Here is a 20,715-nt window from a genome sequence, read left to right as displayed (position 1 = left end):
CACAACTAAATTTCAGATGGGGGAAGATTAACTTAAAATTCCTTGGGAAACTGGGCTTCACAGATTTTAACATTTAAACTATTTCCAATGTCAAAATTACCTTTTCTATTTTGTTCTTTAACTATATTACTAGTCTTAAAAAATAGGCAGGTTTGCAGAGTCAAAAACAAAAATAACAACAAAAAACCTATGAGCTTTAAGCGAAGAGAGACCTAGATTTCAGTGACAGCATCATCATGTGCTATTTGTGGCTCCAGATGTTTGTAAAATCTCAGCTATCTCACCTGTATAATAAAGAGAAACTCCTACTTGAATTGAAAATCATATTTGTAAAATTTATTCAATTATAAAATAAATAGTAACTATTAGCATTATTATTGTAGCCCCAGTACCATACTGTCCATTAAATTTTAATTACTTGTGGTGTAGTGATAATTCTTCTAGGGTGTCGAAATTATTGTCTATCAATTGTAGGATGTAAAGGCCTTATCTTAAAGGTTTATTTTGTTTTGTTTTGTTTTTTGCTTGTCAGCAACTTGTATTGGACATGCCTCCCAGTCACACTGCTCCCATTTGAATAAAAAGGGCCACAGGCATTTGCTCCTGTTCAGCTTGATGTAGTGGTACCCTGTGGCCTTGGCCATAGCTGTCTGGACTAAGAACTGGCATCTGAGTAGAAAGCAGCCTCTGAGGGCAGGCTGGCAGCCTACACACTGTTCTGGCATGGGCTCTCCGATAACAGGATGCTCTTTATGATCACTAACTACTACCTTACCCATAGGCCCATCCATTCTTCCTCCGTACATTCCAACATCCTGAGATCCCAGAATCTCTTTGTCTGTCTTGGCTGGAATCTGCCTTTACTCCTAACATTATTTTTCCTTTCCCCAGCTTCCATTCCTCCTCACAAGAATGGCCCTTTCTCTGCTAGAGCACCTTCCTTTCCAATTTTATGGTCCTGAGCTCCCTTCATCTTCTCCATCACTGCCCCTGATAGCTATTTTCTCAAGTACCTTACATTTCACTGCTGGTCCAAGATCCAATTCTCTTTGCCCTGTCCTGGCATTTGCCCTCTAACTTGAGAGCAATTCTCCAGGGACACAGTAGCTTTTTATATCTACAATATGTTCTTAGGTATTATTTTCATTGTAAACATTACCCTTTAAGTGAGGAAATTTTAAAATGCCAAGAAAATAGTAACATATTATGAACTATTTCCAGCAATGTGGTAGATGATGTTTCTGAAAATTCTTTCACTCTCAAATGCCTAGAAATGATGGGAAAATTACAAGCAATACATATTGAAATACAAACCTAAGTTCATGAGAAAGGCAATGGAATAGAAAACAGATTGTTAAGTGGGTGATGAATGTCTTGGGAGGTTTTGCAGATGAGAAATTTAGAGCAAGCCCAATGTGGAGTTAGAATTGAAACCCCTGTGTGAGCTCAGACTCTTAAGAACAAAGAAAAATGGGGACCTCAGTCTAAGCCCCAATGGACCCTCACCAGTGGCATTTCTAATTCAAATATTTCAGGAAAACAGAGAATGCTTCCAAAATGAATTTCTAAGACACATAACGAGACTAGAAAATATATAAATCAATCTAAATTATTAAAATTTAACATCAAATAATGGGAGAAAGAAAACAATACATAATTAAAACACTAGAAAAAATGTATAACATATGGAGGAATGGTAGCAGAGAATGGAGGTAATCGTTAACTTTACATTCATTATTTAACTAAATATATGTACATTTGAAACACTAAATTAGGCACTAAAATCATAGAAATAGTATAATTTCCAGAATAATAGAGGGAGAAAATGAAATAAAAATAACTAAAAAAAAAAATCAAGAAGAGGAAAAATAAACTAATAAAAATGGAAAATATCTTAAGTTACTAGAAATAAACTGAAATATATACTAAATAAAAAATGCAGTGATTAGATAGCCAATTAAATAATAGAGGTTGTCAGGATTAAGAAACAAACAAAAAACTTAAATCCACCTATACACTGTTTACAAGAGACATTAACTAACACATATGGCCACACAAAGGTTGAAAGTAAAAGGATGTGAACAGTTAGAATGAACATTAAAAAAACACACACACAAAACTTATGTTCTCTAAAACAAACTAGATTTTAAAGCCAAAAAATATTACTAGAGATCAAAAGATTCACTACACAATAATAAAAGGGTTAAATTACCAGGCTCTTCCATTTTTTGCAAGGAAGAACCTCATCAAGAAAAGGTACTCATTTGTCCCAAGAGCTCTGTAACTGGCCATTATCAAGGCTGTCGTGTTACTTATATTCATAGGTTAAGCAGTATTCCATATATGTTATGAATATGGCATGGTATATGGTATATAAATAAATATGGTATAGTAATTTTACCATAAAGGCAGTCTTTCTAAAAATGTTTTTATCGATTTCAAAGAGAGGAAAGGAGAAGGAGATAGGGTAGAGTCATTGATCAGCTGCCTCCTGCATGCCCCCTACTGGGGATCAAGCCTGCAACCCCAGCATGAACCCTTACATGGAATTGAACCTTGTTTGACCTCCTGGTTCATGGGTCTACACTCAACCACAGAGACACACCAGCTGGGCAAAAGTAGTCTTTTTAAAGAGCACATGGCATACTCTTTCCATCTCTTTAGCTTTAAACTACTCACAGGAAATAATAGTGGTGATGACTCAATCTTGGACTACTTAAACTAAGATGCTATGAAAAAAAGCCAGTAGAAAATCACTAAAATATATTTTATTTCTTAGATAGTCAATATCCACTATCTCTCACTGTATTCTGGTTCATTATCTTTCCTATCATCAAATTTTCATGTTATTTTCCTCTTTCTTTTTAGTACCCTTATAGATCTCAATAGACTTTGTTTTCCCATAGTACAACAGACAAGTATACAAAATTAAGTGTGGATAGCTCTAAGAAAAGTTCCCACTTTATTACTTATTCAAAGATTATTTTAAATGTCTTGCTGAATTGAAGACACTATTGTGAAATAAGTGGCATTTGAAATTTTCTGTACTATTTCAAAAATATAATTGCCATATCAAGGTTAACTTTTCAGAAGATGTTAACTTATGCATTTATTCTCTATCACAATTTAAATTATTAAATAATTTTACTTACAATGTTTTTAAATCCCCAGATAAATATAAACATATATTCTTCAGCATATGCTTACTAATGATGCCTACTGACATCAAATGCAAACTTTTAGTAAATTTATGACTGCAAGATTACTAGTTGTATAGAAGATAACTTTTTTTACGAATGTTTTCACATATAGGATTTTTATGGTTTCATGACTTACACTGAAGTCTTTTATCCATTTTGAGTTTATTGTTGTGTATGTTGTAAGTTGGTGGTTTAAGGTCACTCTTTTGCATGTGCCTGTCCAATGTTCCCAACACCATTTATTAAAGAGACGGTCTTTGCTCCATTGTATACTCTTGCCTCCAATGTCAAATATTAATGGAGCATAATGGTTTGGGTGGATTTCTGGGGTCTCTATTCTGTTCCACTGGCATGTTTTTGTGCCAGAACCGGGCTGTTTTGATTACAGTGGCTTTGTAGTATAACTTGTTCTCTAGTGTTGTGATCCCTCCAACTTTGTTCCTCTTTCTCAAGATTGCTGCAGCTATTTGGGGTGTTTTTTCTTCCATATAAATATTTGGAGTGTTTGTGCTAGATCTGTGATTTATGCTGTTGGAATTTTAATTGGGATTGCACTAACTCTATAGATTGCTTCAGGTAGCATGGACATTTTAATGATGTTAATTCTATCAATTCATGAACATGTTATATTCTTCCACTTGTTCATATCTTTTTCTATCTCTTTTTTTCATTGTCCTGTAGTTTTCTGCTTGTAAGTCTTTTACCTCCTTGGTTAAGTTTATTCCTAAGTATGTTAACTTATTGGTTAAGTATATTCCTAAGTATCTTTATTTTGGAGGGAGGGAAGTAGGAAGAGATTAACCAAATAACTTATATGCTTATATGCATTACCACGGACACAAACAATAATGTGGTGAAGGGGTGGGAACAGAGTGGAGGGGATCAATGGAGGAAAAAAGGGGACATCTGTAATACTCTTAATGATAGATAAATTTTAAAAATGCTTTCATATCTTTCAAACTAAGAATGTAGAAAACAAAGATAATTGCTTTTGAAGATATTCTTTCAAAGGGGGATGATAAAAAACATGCACAAAACTACTGGCACCAAACTTCCTCTTCAAGTTTATTTATTAAAATCCACCTAGCTATAGAAAGCCAACCTTATAGATCCTGGAGAACATATATTACAAATGTGAATGCTGTGGTGAAATTGTTGTTTTTTTGTGTTTTTCTTTTAAATACATTTTATTGATTTCAGAGAGGAAGGGAGAGGGAGAGAGATAGAAACAACATGATGAGAGAAAAATCATTGATTGGCTGCCTCCTGCATGTCCCCCACTGGGGATCGAGCCTGCAACCCAGGCATGTGCCCTTGACTGGAATTGAACCTGGAACCCTTTGGTCCCCAGGCCAATGCTCTATCCACTGAGCAAAACTGGCCAGGGTGAAATTGTATTTTGACAAGCTTCTAAAATTGTGTCCCATCTGAGAGAAATTATAGGTTTAAGCTTACAACTTGCTTTTAAAACTTGATTTTGTATAAAACATCTGAAATAAGTTTGCCTAGAAAGAAATCAGTGTATGATAAAGATGAAGAAAATGTTTTCAGAACTACCCCATGAAAATTCAGCTACTTCTTGGATGAACATCATCTTTAGATATAAAAAAGTAAACATAGAGAATTCAGAAACTCAACATATTCTTTCTGGATTCTATTATATGCATATTTTTATTATAAATTATGGCATATCTTCTTATATACTGTGCATATTTTGTAGTTTGATGGGAAAATATCCTTTGAGGGATATTTTAGCCAAAGCTAAATTAAAATTGTAAGGCATATGTAACAGAAAACTGAAAAAGAACCTCAAGTCTTTATTGGTATTTATTATTTTGAAGTATCATGTTGATTTTATATTGTAAGAATCATCCTAGCAATTAAGTTTTAAATAGTTTTTAGTCCATGACTATTTTTTAGAAAAACTTAATTCATTATATCTACAAAAGGTTATTTACCTTAATACAAACATTATGGTGTATTTTTTCTACTATAGTTTCCTTGTATATATAAACTTTGGAAACACGAGATATGCTTTAGACTATTTGGAATGAACTACTGAGAATACATGTAGAGGGTGGGATGTCCTTTTCAACTCACACAGAACCTATGGTGTAGCTAGTGGCATCCCTCAGTGGACAAGATATTTGTTGCATAATCATCTCAAACACAAAAGACTTAGGATATGACCCAAGAATCCCTAATATTCTTTAAAAATGATATTTTAGAGATTGATCATCCAAATATATTTATATTTTCCAATCTATACACATCTTATAAGTGCTTAAATTTATTTGTACCCAAACTGGCCTTGTGAAGCTAACTTCATAGTCTCATATATTTTAGGAAGAAGGATGATGATTATCTAAAACAAATTTTTTGAAATTGCACTCAAGAATATTATATAACTGTCCTCATGAAAAAAGCATTCAAGAATGAAATAACTTTGGTATATATTAGAATAAACAAAGATAAACCTCAAAAAAATAATGTGTACTGTGATTCTTAATAGGAAAATGCAGTAAGCAGTGTTTGAAAAATATGATATACGTTATACAGGTCTATACATTACACAGAGGGTTGTGCACTACTCATTTCAGATGTGCTTATCTCGACACTTTCTCAGTTCATAATATATGTGGATAGCAGAAATCAAAACCATATATGGTACTGTCAGTACCTACATATTATGGTTTTATTTAATACAAATGAAATCATGTCATATAGAGTCCTTTATGAGAATACAGTGCAGTTGGTTGACTCTTAGGTTATTGAACATTGTCCTTGGTAAATTCTATAATGTACTCTAAATCTTCCTACTGATGTCCAGAGTAAAATTCACCCAAGGCAATGTACAATAAAACATTTCTTGTGTCATAGGATGATTTGAGCAAAGACACGCAGGGAGCCAGAATATATAAATACATTTTAACCTCTTAACTAGATTATAATCTCCTTGAGTATGTGGCTTAGATATGATACCTTAATGTAGTCTTGGCAAATAATGAAGTCCTTACATATTATAGGAACTCAAAGGTTTCCTACTACTTACTATGACATATAAATATATTCTATCATAATTGATCAGACTTGTTCATCTTTTAACCATGAATAGATATAAAAGTAAACAGAGAGAATTCAGACACTCAACTAAAATGACAGAAAGAAATACTGAGAAGCAGTGATATATTGACAACCATCACTCCTCACAATGTTTATAAGAACAGGGCTTGCAACCCTCATTGCACTTCAGTGAGACACAGCATTTTTTCAGTGATGTCACTTTGTTCTGTTATTTTGTTTTCCTTTTCATTCCAAACCCTCCTCTCAGATTTTTATCCACAGGGTTGATGTTGGGTGCAAAATCATCGTGTGTGTGTGTGTGTGTGTGTGTGTGTCTACACATGGGTGTGCCCATGAAGACATTTTAAGGAGAAGAATGTATGCAAAAAAAATAACTCAATTCTGATTTCAGGATTAAGATGTACCTCTTCTCATATTTCATTCCGTCTTCTCTGTTCATCCTAAGTATTCTAGGAAATCAAATATGGACAACATATGGAAAATCACTGACTATAGTAATAAGGAAAGTATCTTATTAGCTTAAGTGGAAACTTGTTTAGCCATTAGCTTTATTGCCTAACTTACATAATCCACTTACATAAAAACAGTTCTCAGCTCATATGTGTTCTAAATTACAGAGGACAAAAAAGGAAGCTGAAAACATTGAGATGCCCTCAAAAATGAATTTTTCATTAAAAAACTATTTGTACGATTTTTTAGGTCTACTCCTCTCTCCACCAACTTCTCTAAATGAGAAAAGTTATATGAATTATGGAAGCAAAGAATCCTCTATCTTTTGCATCTTATCATGGTATAATTATAATTAGTGTTGATTTGTTAAGTGGCATTTTCCCAAAAAGTAAAATTGGCTCTAATGCGATAACACTGTTTCTTCCAATCCCCTTTGTATAAAATCATAGTCAATGGTTGTTGAGCCGCCTAATGTTTCTCTCTTCTATAATATTTTTTACCTCAAAAATCACATAGCCAAATTTTTCCTGAAGATAAAAATCTGAGGAATCCTTTTCTCTTGAAATTTAAAGAAAATAACAATGGACTCACAAATTATTCTTTCAATGGGTTAGCAATATGAATTCTATGAACTAATAATACTTGATAGCACAGGACTCAAGGTACTTGGCTCTATTGTGAACAAAAAAAATTTACCTCAAGATGCATTGTTTTATAATTATTTTAGTAAATTGTTTTCAGTGATTAAAAGTGGAAAAGTTCTGTTTAAGACCTACTTATTGATATTCTTGCTAAACTAAATAGGTTTTGAAATATAACAACTTATAGCTATTTCAATAAAAAGGAATCTAGTAAGTATAATTTTCACCCTTGATCCTAAGCAACTCAATATGGCTACATTCTTTAGCCATTCTTCTAATTTATTTTTATTTTTATTTTAGAGACCTTATCCTGTTAGGACCAGATACTTAAAACATCAGAGGTAAAGATCAACCATGTTCTATTAATATTTTTATCAGTTGAAATTGCACACGTAGGTGAGCAGAGTATGATTTTGTTAATTAACAGTCGATAATTACTCTCAATTTTTTTCAAAAGATGAGCTCAGTGCAGGGAAATCCAGGAAGAAGGAATGTTTTAGGATCCATTCCACTGCACATCATGAAAATGTGTGATACTATCAGACTTTCAGAGTATTAGTAATGCAGTTACTTTTGTTTTGAACATTTATTTCTTGGGCTTTTCATGAAACCCAAAATTCTTCCAGCGAAACTTCTCTTTCTGTAAACTAGTTAAGAACAAATATAAAATATGGGTTGTCCATAGTGAGTCTGCTTTACTAAATGAAGGTGGCACTTGGATTCCTGGGTTCTTTTCCCTTTCAGCAGGGTACTTGGCCTTGGAAGGACACAAGAGCCCTCTTGGTGATTTAAACAAAATGTAAATTTCTTACAGCTCATAATGTAAACGAGGGTGTGAATTTTGTTATCATATCCACTCAATCCTACTCTGAAAGCCAACCAACCACACACTACAGCCACTGGGGAAAATGCAGCTGGCTTTCTGTTTTGTTTTATTTTATTTTTTGTAAATAAATTTTTTGGAACATAGCCATGCTCATTTGTTTACATAGCGTTCACACTCCAGTATAACGACGTTGTTGAGCAGATGTGACAGACAGTATCCTGTGTAGTCTGATATATTTATTACCTGTCTCTTTATGGAAAAACTATCTGACGCTGGCCTAAAGGATCTCTGTGGATTTAATCATACTAGAAGGAAATTCCTGCAAATGTGACTGAGCTATCTTTAAGATGATGACTATATTTATCACCTATGTCTTATAATATTCAACAGTTAAATGTTCAACCCACTTCAGTCTGTGACTTTAATGAAATGTCAGTGTTTCTGTTACTTGACCCAGACTGTATTTCAGCAAGAATATTCAGCAAGCTGGTTGCATTTTTATACCACGGGCATAGACCCAATTTATAGAAACAGTATTGCTGACTCACCTGATTCTACCCCTGGGGCGCTCAGACTGCTCTGACATAAAGCTTGTGCTGCTGAGGCGAGAGGCACTGCTGGTTCTGGAAATGGCGGACACATCACTGACATCACTATCTGATGATTTGGCAGAGACGTTATCACAGCTTCTGTACTGATCTTTATGTATGCTATACTAAAGATTAAAAACAAGAAAGCATGAGCTCCATCATCAGATCGGGGAAACAGACACATACATGGTGAGGATAATGACTCTTTAGCCAACACCAAACAAATGTGTATCTTTGTAAAAGTAGGTGTGGCATCTAAAACAATCCAAATATTAACATAATATATGATTTCCAATGGAAAACTCCTACATCCCTTGAGTGGTAAGGAATGTTTCTGGAGACTGAATTACAAATTAAACACAAAAATGAAATGCTTGGGTGGAAAACTCATTGAATTGTTTGTACATGCTTTAAACCTCAAAATTGTATTGTGTTTTTTTTTTCCTAGGACATCAGTTTCTCTTTTCTTGCTTTAGTTTTCATGATTGCCTATTTTATTCACTTTCTACTCTTTCCATGGTAAAGACTGCTTCCATCTGTCTGTACTTCTTGTTTCTTTCCAAAACTATTCAATTTACCTAAACATCTCCCTTTTCTATGACATTGCGCTCTTTCAAATTTCTTCAAAAAGTGTATCTCTTCACAAAAATGGCTGACATTACAACTTAGGGGCTGTGCCCAAGAGGAGTAACACAATGGCAGCAAAAAGTAGACTTTGCTTTTAAACTTTCTATTTTAACTTAATTAGACATTTTCTGATGTAAACTATCAACTCTGCAAAAAGTAAAAAATGGGATTCCTATTAAAGTTTCAACATGCACTCTAGCTTATATTTAAATGTTTAAATTTGTCTTTGGTATTCAATACCTAAGATTTTAGAATCATTAGGAAAAAGGTTAAAACCTGAAAAGCTATGAAAACAGTTAATCTACTCCTCTTTCTATGTCCCTGTCTCATTGTAACTGATCACACAGTGGATAATGTTACATACTATTTTAATGTTTTAATTATAAATATTGTATGTTTATATGATTATATATAATTTGACAATACCTAATATATAAGTGATTCTCTTATGTTAGGTATTGGAAGATCAGATAATTTCTTATATAAAAGAGCACACAGGTAAAATAAACACATGACTAAACACTGAGTATTTAAGTTTCTTATCATGCTATTGAAATTTAGATTTATGTGTTAAGGTGTGAAATGTTTGTTAAGCCTGTAGAAAAAAATCACCCATCCTCTGATTCTCCACATTAGATGATTTTTAATGAATCTAAAAATAATCCAAACACTAGATTTCTAAAAATTTGTTTAACAATTGTCTTGCTAAAGTATATAACATAAACTGATACTAAAACCTGATCCTGAATATACAAAAAGAGGTATAATAGAATATTTAAAAAAAACATAATCCTAGATGACGGGAATCATGTTTATTTAACATGATTTACCATCAGAGTAGTTCGGGCTTAAGAAAATTAAATGTTAGTTTTAATTTTTCATTTCTCATGTGTAAGTAATGGACATGAAAACAATTCCAAATTTATAGAATATCCATACATTATATTTCCAAAGAATTTTTCAGAATTGTGTGATTTTTTGAAAGCTGTATGCATGACCCAAAAGAAAATTAATATATATATTATGTCCAGAACTGAGCTATTTATACAACTTCATGTATGTTCTGAAAGTAATATGATTTAAGATAATGTATGCAAAGTAATGTGATAAGGTTTATCACTAAATCCTGTGATCATGATAGCATGATCCTGTCTGACATAATTCATCTCAGTAAGAACTGGTTTTTATTTACAGAGCAGATGTGGTAAAACCTCATTATACTCACATAGTAGAACCTGGATTTAATACTGTTACTGGAGTATAAATACAACTCATATTATTTGTTTTTGAAACTATTTTGCTAAGTAGATATATTATGCAATTATCATAATGCTTCTAACCATATTGAAATAATAGCTTGCCCGTGACAGAGTACAGGAAGAACTGGGCCCTAAAACCATAAAAATCCACCCACCAGCAGCAGGTTTTCTGACATTGTGTTCACACCCCTAACAGATGCTCCCCTTACCTGACAAATGTCAATAATAAGTAGTATAGACTATGGCATAAGGATATATGAGTGGACATGGCACCATTTATTCAGCTAAGAAGTCTCCTTTTCTATAAGCCTTAACCTTTTTGTATATAACCTTTGATATTCCAGCAAAAAGATAAAAGGAAGGGATTTTTAAAAGACTGTAGAACATACTAAAATTTCCTATACTGGGGTAAGGAATGATCTATCATTCTGAAATGAGATCACAGTTTTCTTTACTTTTTCACTACTTTATTTATTTTCAAGTCTTGTTAAAAGTTTAAATCATAACTTTGCCTTTTTATCAAGAATAACTTGTTACATTTCCTAATTAAAAATTAAATATTTTAATGGAATTATATTATATTTTGAGAAACATAATATCCTCAGGAAGAATGTATGCTGATCACACAGCAGGCAAGTAAGTCCTTGATGTAGGAGAGGCTCTAATTATAGGGCTGCTATTTTTATAAGGGACTAATAATAAATGTTCAGCAGCTACTTACAATCCTCATCACGTCAATTTTAGTTGCTGTTCCTGGTTTACATAGGCACTATTTTTAAGTTGTGAGTTCCTAAATACAAATTCACCCCTAAAATATGAATTTCACTGCATCATTGAGGCATACAACTCTGTATAACATCAATGAAAAAAAATAGCATGGGGATCACATTTCAGGGATACCAAAGTCGTTTCGTGTTTTTTTGTTTTTTGTTTTTCAAAAGCAAAGTTAGGTTAATTCCTTACGCAGGATGGATGACAGGGTCAGTCAGCCTTTTAAAGGAGATGCCAGGTTTGTAACATCTAAGGAATAGTTTTCTGGTAATTCTTGACCCTGAAAATATTTAGTTCTACTGGTTGTTTAGTTATAAATATTTTGAGAATGATGAAGTAATTTCTAATTTGACTGAGTTTCAACTAAGGTGTACTGCTTCATCCAAAATGCCAAATAGTTTTAGATGCTAAAAAAAGAATAAAGGGATAGAGTTCAAAATTAAATATTAAATTTACAACAAAGCTAGCTCTTTTTTTTATTATTTATATCAGAGAGAAAAGGAGAGGGAGAGAGAGATAGAAACATCAATGATGAGAGAGAATCATTGATCGGCTGCCTCCTGCCCACCTCACACTGGGCATGGAGCCCGCAACCCGGGTATATGCCCTGACTGGGAATTGAACTGTGACCTCCTGGTTCAAGGGCTGATGCGCAACCACTGAGCACACTGGCAGGGCTTATATATATAAATAAACATATTTTTGTAGAGTAAATTATAAAGAGGTTGGGGTAAATGGATAAAAAAATAAAAAAGTACATGAGAGAGATTTGAGGTAACTGGAAACTAAAAATTTTATTATAAGCATTAGGCTATAATATGAATATTAGAATTGTGAAGAGTATTAACCTTTTACTTGAAATATAAAATAAAAAACTAATCATTTGTTAATTTGTCTTATATATTTTTACTATCCTATACTTTTATAACTTTTTAAAAGATATATCTTTGATCTCACATTTACTGATATAACTTATACTCATTTATGTAAATAGTGTAGCATCAGTTTATGAAGTCAGTAAGAGCAACAGTAATGTATTTAAAAGTAATGTGGTGTTTTTTTAATATTCAAATGAGGGGGGGAAAGAATGCCTGTGTAAAGGAGGCAGGGAAATAATTAAATTGTATGCAAACGAAAAGCTGGAGAAGAGCCTCTGAATCAAACTGGAGTACAGTGCCCATTTCAATGATGCAAAAGCAGGAAAGGTGGTAGCTAACTTCCAGTCAGTAGTGCCAGGGCTCATTCATCACTCTGCAGAAAGGCTGCATGAATTTTAACATTGCCTACTTTCTTCTGAACCTCAATTTTCATAGATTTGATAAAAAAAGAGCTGCAATAAAGAATTATTCTGGGGCCTCCTGGTGCTTACCACACTGTGTTATCACACTGACTGTACAGAAATAGGAGGCCAGGTAAACCTACCCCATATACACCTCAGCTCAGGCCCTTTGCCTAGTCTGTATTGCGAATGGGAAGACACTGAGAAAAAAAAAAATATTCTGAATTAGTTTTAAGGCCAGAGAACTTGGAATTTCCCAAGCAAGATAACCTACTTTTGATTTATTACAAATATAAATATTAGTGGTCACTGGGACTTGTAGCACACTTCACTTTGTAGATTTTTTTAGTCAATTGATTAATATTAGAGTCCTAATCCAGAATGACTCAGAAAGGCTTTTAATATTTTATACTGATTCTCTATTTACTTCTTTCTTGCCTCCTATTCTGGCCCCACCTCCTCCTGCTGTTGTATTTGACCTCATCCTTGGACATAATGCCCAGAAATCAGTGAAACATTTCCAAATAACTGCATCTGACGGAGGAAGAAGAAAGCCTAAATCACCCTGCCTAATTCTTCCTGCATTTGTAGCAAAAGAAAACAAAAATGATAATGATATCCATACAGCAGACAGACAAGTAAGCCGAGTGAGTGATAATAAACCACAGAGAAGATAGGTGGAGCTGGAGTCAGCAACTCTATGGAACATCAAGATATTTTTGTTACTAATTTGTTTTGCTTTACTAATTTTACTTTGTTGTTTCAAAGTCCTACCAAATCAGGCCACACTGAGTCACGGTGACCATAAGCATTCTCTCATTTGGAAATCTTTCTTCAGCTAACCTAAAATGTAAAGTGATACTGCGTCTAATACGCATGACTCTATGGAAGTCTGGTGACAAATCATATTTGGTAAACACTTTTTTGTATTAGTCTCTGAATATCTGGCTATATAATGAACAACCTCCATTATTTAAAAATAAGTAGGTGTTTTTCACCCTTCCTCCTAATCCCTTTCTCCCTGGCAACCATCGGTTTATTCTCTACTCTATGACTTTGTTTCTGTTATGTTTGTTCATTTGTTTTCGTTTCACATATAAGTGAAATCATATGGTATTTTTCTTCCATGTCTAACTTATTTCAGTTAGCACAAGACCCTCTAGGTTCATCTATGTTGTTGCTAGTGACAAAATTTCATTCTTTTTTATGGTTATGCAATATTCCATCATATATGTAAGTATATAACATCTTCTTTATTCATCTATCAATGGGCAACTGGTGTGTTTCCATATTGGCTATTGTAAATAATGCTGCAATGATAATAAGGGTAATATACATACTTGGGGGGAATATAGTCAATAATATCCTTATAACTGTATGATGGCAGATGGTTACTAGGCTTACTGTGGTGATCAAACTGTTAAATATTTAAATGTTGAATTACTTTGTCACACACCTGAAAGTAATGTAATATTGTATGCTAACTATATTTTAAGAAATATAAGTAGATTTTTCTAGGTTCACATTTCAAGCTAACAATATTTAGTATAGTCTTACTTAATTTTTAATTTTTAATTTCTAAAAGGTCATAACTTCCAAAAGGGTTTCTTGATATCAAATTATAACACGGTTTTTCCTGTAATGGCTCCTGCCACTTTTGTAGTATTCTAAAAATAAGATTTTCAAATAAATCAGATAATATATATAAATTATATCATGCAATATGAAATTTAATTAATATGAGATATTAATTAAAATTATTAGATGATGGCTAGCAGTTTATAAACTCCTTAGTGTATTCTTACAAAATGATACTGAAGTATAAATTGTATATTTATAGAGACGTGGAATTGTGTGGATTTCAGTTTCTAATAGTTTAAAATCAGTTACTTATCTTACTAAAAACAGACAATAAGAAATCTCACATCACACAATTTTAGTCATTGGGTAACAAATTTCAATAGTAAATATCAACCAAAAATGTTATTTAAGACTATAAACCTGTAACTTAATAGTTAAATGCAATATTAAATGATATTCAAGCAATCAAATTGTTTTATCTATCTTGCTTATTTATGTGATTCTGTCTATGGATAATCTATCATTAAGTGACTTTATTTTTTTTTTAATTTATTGGGATGACACCGGTTTCAAGAGTACAATTCTGTAACACTTCATCTGCATATTGCATTATGTGTTCACCACCCAAAGTCAAGTCTCCTCTGTCACCAGTTATCCCCTCTTTACTCTTTTCTACCTCCACCCCCCTACTTTCCCCTCTGGTAACTACCACACTGTTGTGTGACTTTAATATCAAGTGTTTACATTTTCTTTTTAGAAAAAAGAAAACCCACACACATTAAATCCAAGTTCATGAAGTTATATTTTGTGGAAATAGCAAGAAAAGGGGGTTATGAGACAAGACCAGCATTTGAATCACTTCTCTCATATATCTCGGTGCTTGCTAGTCCTGTACACACTGCACATTTATAAAAAGGAGGCTATTGGTTGGGTACTACTAGTTTTACCTTGGAATATTGCTCGCGATCAAGTTCTTGACTAGAACCAGACCCTGTTGTCTGCTTAAATCGATGCACTTTCATTTTCATCTGTCTTGTTCGCTCCTCCACTACTAAGCTTGCTGCAAAAACACACAATGGAAGCCTATTAAAACATGTGAAGCACCTTTTAGAAACTGAATGGTTTTTAAGATTTTTAATGCTTTCGCTATGGCTTCAATTAAATGAAGCTTAGAAATAACACATTAGTAAATTTGAAAAAATGCAGAGTATACAATGTTAGCAACTGTTAATCTAAAGATGAACATGACTCAGCTCACACAGAATGGGGAACAAAAATATTAGTAACAAAATACCCTATTTCTTCATCTGTTCTGGAATATTTTCAATTCCACTCATAAATGATTATGCAAAGCAAATCTAATTGTGAAAATATGTTCTATACTTAATCAACTGGTTGTTGCATGTACATATATAAACAAGTATACTGAACACATCACACATATATGCACATGCTTACATGCATGCACACCCACTGACATCCTCAGCTAAGAGTCACCTAAAAACTTTTAATTATAATAATCTGTTTTTTATGAGGCATTCTTAATAAATCATTTATTTATATCAGCAGCTTTTCATGAATATTTGCCAGTCTTAAAAGTGAACTAAAAGTTTGTTTTCTATTTCTTATGGTTATGTATGACTACATATATAAAATTTATAATATAAAAATTTTAGCTCTACAATTTATAACATATAAAGACATATATTCCATTTAAGCCTTTATTAATCTCTTAAGTAGCGGGTGTGACTTTTTAGATGGGAAAAATTATAGCCTTCAATAAAATATGTTGTTAGAATTAATCATAAGAGACTAAGTTTCAAGACCCTGCCTTAATTTTTAAATTTTACACATAAAGGAGTAAGAGCTAAGGGTACAGTGATGTGAAGCGTAAGCTCCTAAAACACACCTGTGTTATATGAGACCTATGTTTACTTTTTACAGCTTATCTTATGCCAATTCCCAGACTATTCAATATCTTCACGTGTTAACATTTATTTCTATGTTCTGTATACACATATACACACACAAAAATTGTTATTTATTAAACCTTCTGCCAAGAAACCTTAATGATTTAAAGGATAGTGGAAAAAATGGTATCTGATTGACTTGGCTGTTGATTTAATCTCTTACAAGTTCATACAGATACCTGCTGTCTAAAATTCCCATTTCAATGGTTAAACATGGTGTGGAACCACTCCAGAGGCGCCTGATAGTCAAGGCTAATTAAAGGCCTGTTGTCAATACACTGGACTGTCCAAGACCACGGCGTCTTGTGGCATGCTGTGCCCTTCTATAACCGAAATGACTGATGTCACTATTCGCAACTAGCCTTCTTTGTCTAAGGAGTAATATACAGCTTACTGACTAGCTAGTAGGGAGAGTGTGGGAAGGAGATGAAGCTGGAGAGAGGGAGCTGAGAGCTGGGAGTGCTCCATCTGAGCTCTCTATGAGCTCTCAGCTCAGATATAGCTACGATGTTAACCAGCCTGTGTGCTGGGAGAGTGAAGCTCAGAGGTAGTTACTATGTGAGGCTACAGAGATCAGCTAGTGTGCTGGGCAGGGCAGACAGGAGAAGCTGCTGAGCCAGAGAGCTTAGGTACCGCTATGATGTGAAGCAGTGAGTCTAGAGGGCAGGGTGCGGCTGCTCAGATAACAGCTGTAGGTACAGAGATTAATGCTGCTTTGTAGGAAAGATGTATTTACCAGCCAGTGTACGGATGCCTATATAGAATTGCTGTGAAAGACTGTGTTGTCTGATGGCTCTGTGGCCACTGGCTTCTGCAATAAAGATTCATTCTTATACACCCACAACTTCTCCTGCTTCTCTGTCTACTCCGCTGCCATAAATTGAATCACGCTTAGAGCAGCAGTGCTCTGCAGTGATCCCGCTGTCTCTAACAATGGCCTACCATCTTTGATAAGGGAAACGGATACCCATTTTAAAAATTAAGTAAATATGTAGTTTTTATTGTGTGTTCAAGTATAGACTAATAGTCTAAGAGATAAATACACAGTTTGAAATCTGCGGTTAAATGTTAAAATCATACTTTTAGCACCAGTTATTAGATGTTTAGCTTTGTTTAAATTCAGTAAATTAGATAAAAATCAATCCCTAACATCACAGTTATATGAATTAAGCGATGATACATGCTTGCTTTGAAAATGTTGACTTCAGAGGCAGTAAATGATAACTATTAATGATTAAAGGATGGTTCAAGGAGACCTTGAGAAAAGCAGTTCATAAATGTATTAATTACTTGGTAACATATAAGGAGACAATGAATATTATAGAGCAAAATGTCAATTGAGAGTAATAAGGAATTGAAACAAGATATTGAAAAACCTTTTAGATTTATAGAAAGCCATATACAATACATGAAAATGTCTAAATATCTGCTCTCTGCCTTCTGCTTATGGTGTGGGTACCTCTGGGTACCTGCTCAGTTTTTGAGCTTTCAAGAAGTCAAATGCACTGTGATAATCAGTTGTACTTTATAATTAAAGCTTAAAACAATTCAAAGTAATCTCTACTTGAGAAAAAAAAAAGATTAAAATGATATTAACTTAATTTTCTCACCAAATGGTATTAATTTTGTTTTAAAAATGATCTGACATTGACTAGCCCATAGGTTTGTAACATTCACTTTAAGTACAATGTAATTCTTAGGGAGGATGGTAACTGCACACTGAAAAATTTATTTCCCTGGAGCTACTGTCTTGAAGCAGTTCTGGTAAGTTAACCTTGCTGGGACAATACCCCATCTCTCTAAACAGGATTACATAGCTATGACATGGCTACACTTAAATCCTTATTTTGCAAAACTTATGTAATACTTTCAACAAAAGTAAAAAAATTAAAAACAATAAAATCAATAAACATATCCTCATGTGAGGATAGATAGTAAATAAATAAAAATAAACAAACAAAAAAACTAAATCATAAGAGTGGTAGCCTAACTAAAATAAATCTTAAAATGGTTTTAAATGACTTCACTTTGACTTTTCAAAAATGATATATACAGGTGTGGGAAAAAGTAGGTTTTCAGTTTAATACAAATACATAGTACAATATTTAATAAACTAGTGCCCCAGTGCACGGATTTGTGCACACTGAAAGGAAGGGCGGGACTGGGCTAGACAGGCCAGACACGCCCTGGAGCCAAGCTCCCGAGGTCCCTCCCCAGCCAGCCCCACCTCGGGCAGCTTTGCAGATCAAAGTCATTTGTGCAGTGAGCGGGGGTCCCCCTGGCAGGTGGGTCCCTTGGCCTGGCCTGTGGGGATCAGGCTGAAACCAGCTCTCCAACATCCACTGAGGGGTCCCGGATTGCAAGAGGGCGGTTCTTGGGTGACACACCCAGAATCAGACTCCCTCCTCTCTGGTTCCAGGTGTATCATCTGAGAACCGCCACTGCCAAGCCACCACAGCTCAGCAGACCCATGCGTTGAGCGTCTGTCCCCATGGTAGTCAGTGTGTGTCATACCTACAGGCCGGTTGGATGGTCACTTAGCCTTTTATATATAGATAATAATACAAGAATACACTTTGTGTTTCGTGTACTCACAACTTTGCCCACACCTCTATATAGAGAACCTTTATTCCTAAAGAGAGTTGATATCTTTTAATCTGTCAAAGAAAGAAAAATCTCCAAATTAATATTGACACAAAATCATGAGTAAACCTCCTTTGAATCTCCAGCAAAAACATAGTTGATATGCTATTCTCATTACTTATTTTTCATTTTATTTAAACTGTATATTATGGAATAAAATTACCTTTTTTTCTAGATCATTGGTGTGTCAATCTAAGTAGTAAGACAAATGTATAAACATAATATTTACCACAAATTTGGAACTGATTGCATGATTCCATGATTTATACAGAAAATAATAACATTTAGTGATGATTAAAAGTGAACTGAGTTCTTGGATTATGATTACCTATCAAGTATCTCACTATAAGTAAGATTAATCACAGCCCAGAGAGCTCAAATATCTTATTGTAAAAAGAATGATTACTGATTATCATTTTAAAGATTTTATATTATTTTAACAATTTCTTGTCAGTAGAAAAATTAAAATATAGAATAAAATATTTTCCAACGCTTCCACAAATCCTTACATTATATTCACATTTTAGGAACATTCTGAATGTTGGCCCATTTTAAACTAACAAAATCACTAAAATACCAGTTGCTATTTCTTTACAAAAAAGATACAAAAATTGAGGAATTTTTAAAAAAATTTCAAAACCCTAGTATTAGATAGTTAAAAATCCTTCTTATTTTCTACTATAGATATAATTATTATGTAACTTCCTTTACCCTCTTAAGAAAATATAGCTTACACTTAATATAATCAAAAGATAAGGATATGTACTGTGCTAAAGACTGTATTTCAGCTGTAATCGAACAGTAGCATAAACAATTTATCTCTCTTAGCCTGTAAGGTGTAATTAACATGAAAATTTTAATTTAAGTTTGTTTTGTAAATTGGAATTTTTCGCTATACCTTCTACATGCTGAATGATGCATGTGACATTGAATAAATTGTGCTTTTTGAAAGCAGATATTTATTTACCTACACAATATTTGTTGAACATAACTCATTTTCTTTAGATCACTTTTACTCTATATAAATTTTTATTTGAAACTTTGGCATTTGTATCAGATAAATCTACATATTCTAAGAATAAACTCACAATTACAATTAAAAACGTATCAACTGGAACTTACTTTTAGGTGTTAAATTAAAACCATACTTATGAATAATTTTTTTCTTCATAACCCAACAATAACAACTTTTGATTAAAATATGCAGATAAGAAAAGTTAATAAAATTTTAAAAGTCTGCAATCTATTATAAATTTCTAATAAAAAGTATTAGATATTATTACAAATAAAAACAGATTAAAATAATTCTTTCATGTCACATGCTTTGCAATAAATTCCCAATCTATTGATATGGTTGATCTTTGATGAATCTCTACACAAGCAGAGATCATTTACAAGTGCTGTTTATGCCTATATGAATTTTTCTAAAAATTACTAAAAGAAGTTTGTGACTTAAAAAACAAACAAACCAAAAATAGAAAAAAAAAACTTAAGGATCATTAGTAAATCTTCCTTAACCCATCATAGAAAAATTTCTATAGAATTACCTCCTCCAAAGAGAATGTCATTTTCTGGGAAACTCTTTTGACTTACAGTCATTTGTAATTTGCTTTCAAATATAATCAATATTATAGATATAGGTACTTTCCAATCATTAAAATTTAAACATTCACAAACAAATTTAAAATATCATTCATAAATTTACAATTATATAAAAAATGAGTTTTTTTCTGATCTTCAAATTCCTTAAATATTTCACAATTCTCTCTATGCATCTAGAAATTAACATGAATT

At 33.1% G+C, this 20,715-nt stretch overlaps 1 protein-coding gene across 12 annotated transcripts in view; it reads right to left on the bottom strand.

The window, feature by feature from the left end:
• The window catches only part of RIMS1 (regulating synaptic membrane exocytosis 1), a 409,852-nt gene that overhangs the window by 61,946 nt on the left and 327,191 nt on the right, over positions 1-20,715 (bottom strand). For 7 of the 12 annotated variants that reach the window (XM_081094491.1, XM_081094492.1, XM_081094489.1 and 4 more), the window contains 2 exons: positions 15,256-15,368; positions 8,750-8,916 (listed from right to left, as the gene is read on the bottom strand). The exons of the other annotated variants lie outside the window; for them this stretch is intronic. In XM_081094491.1, coding sequence (XP_080950617.1) covers positions 8,750-8,916; positions 15,256-15,368 — 280 coding nt within the window. The remainder of the gene's footprint in view (positions 1-8,749; positions 8,917-15,255; positions 15,369-20,715) is intronic. 12 annotated transcript variants of the gene reach the window in all.

This window comes from Myotis nattereri (genome assembly GCF_964212035.1).
Source record: "Myotis nattereri genome assembly, chromosome: 6".
Taxonomy (NCBI): domain Eukaryota; kingdom Metazoa; phylum Chordata; class Mammalia; order Chiroptera; family Vespertilionidae; genus Myotis; species Myotis nattereri.
This window is presented reverse-complemented; position numbering and strand designations above follow the sequence as displayed.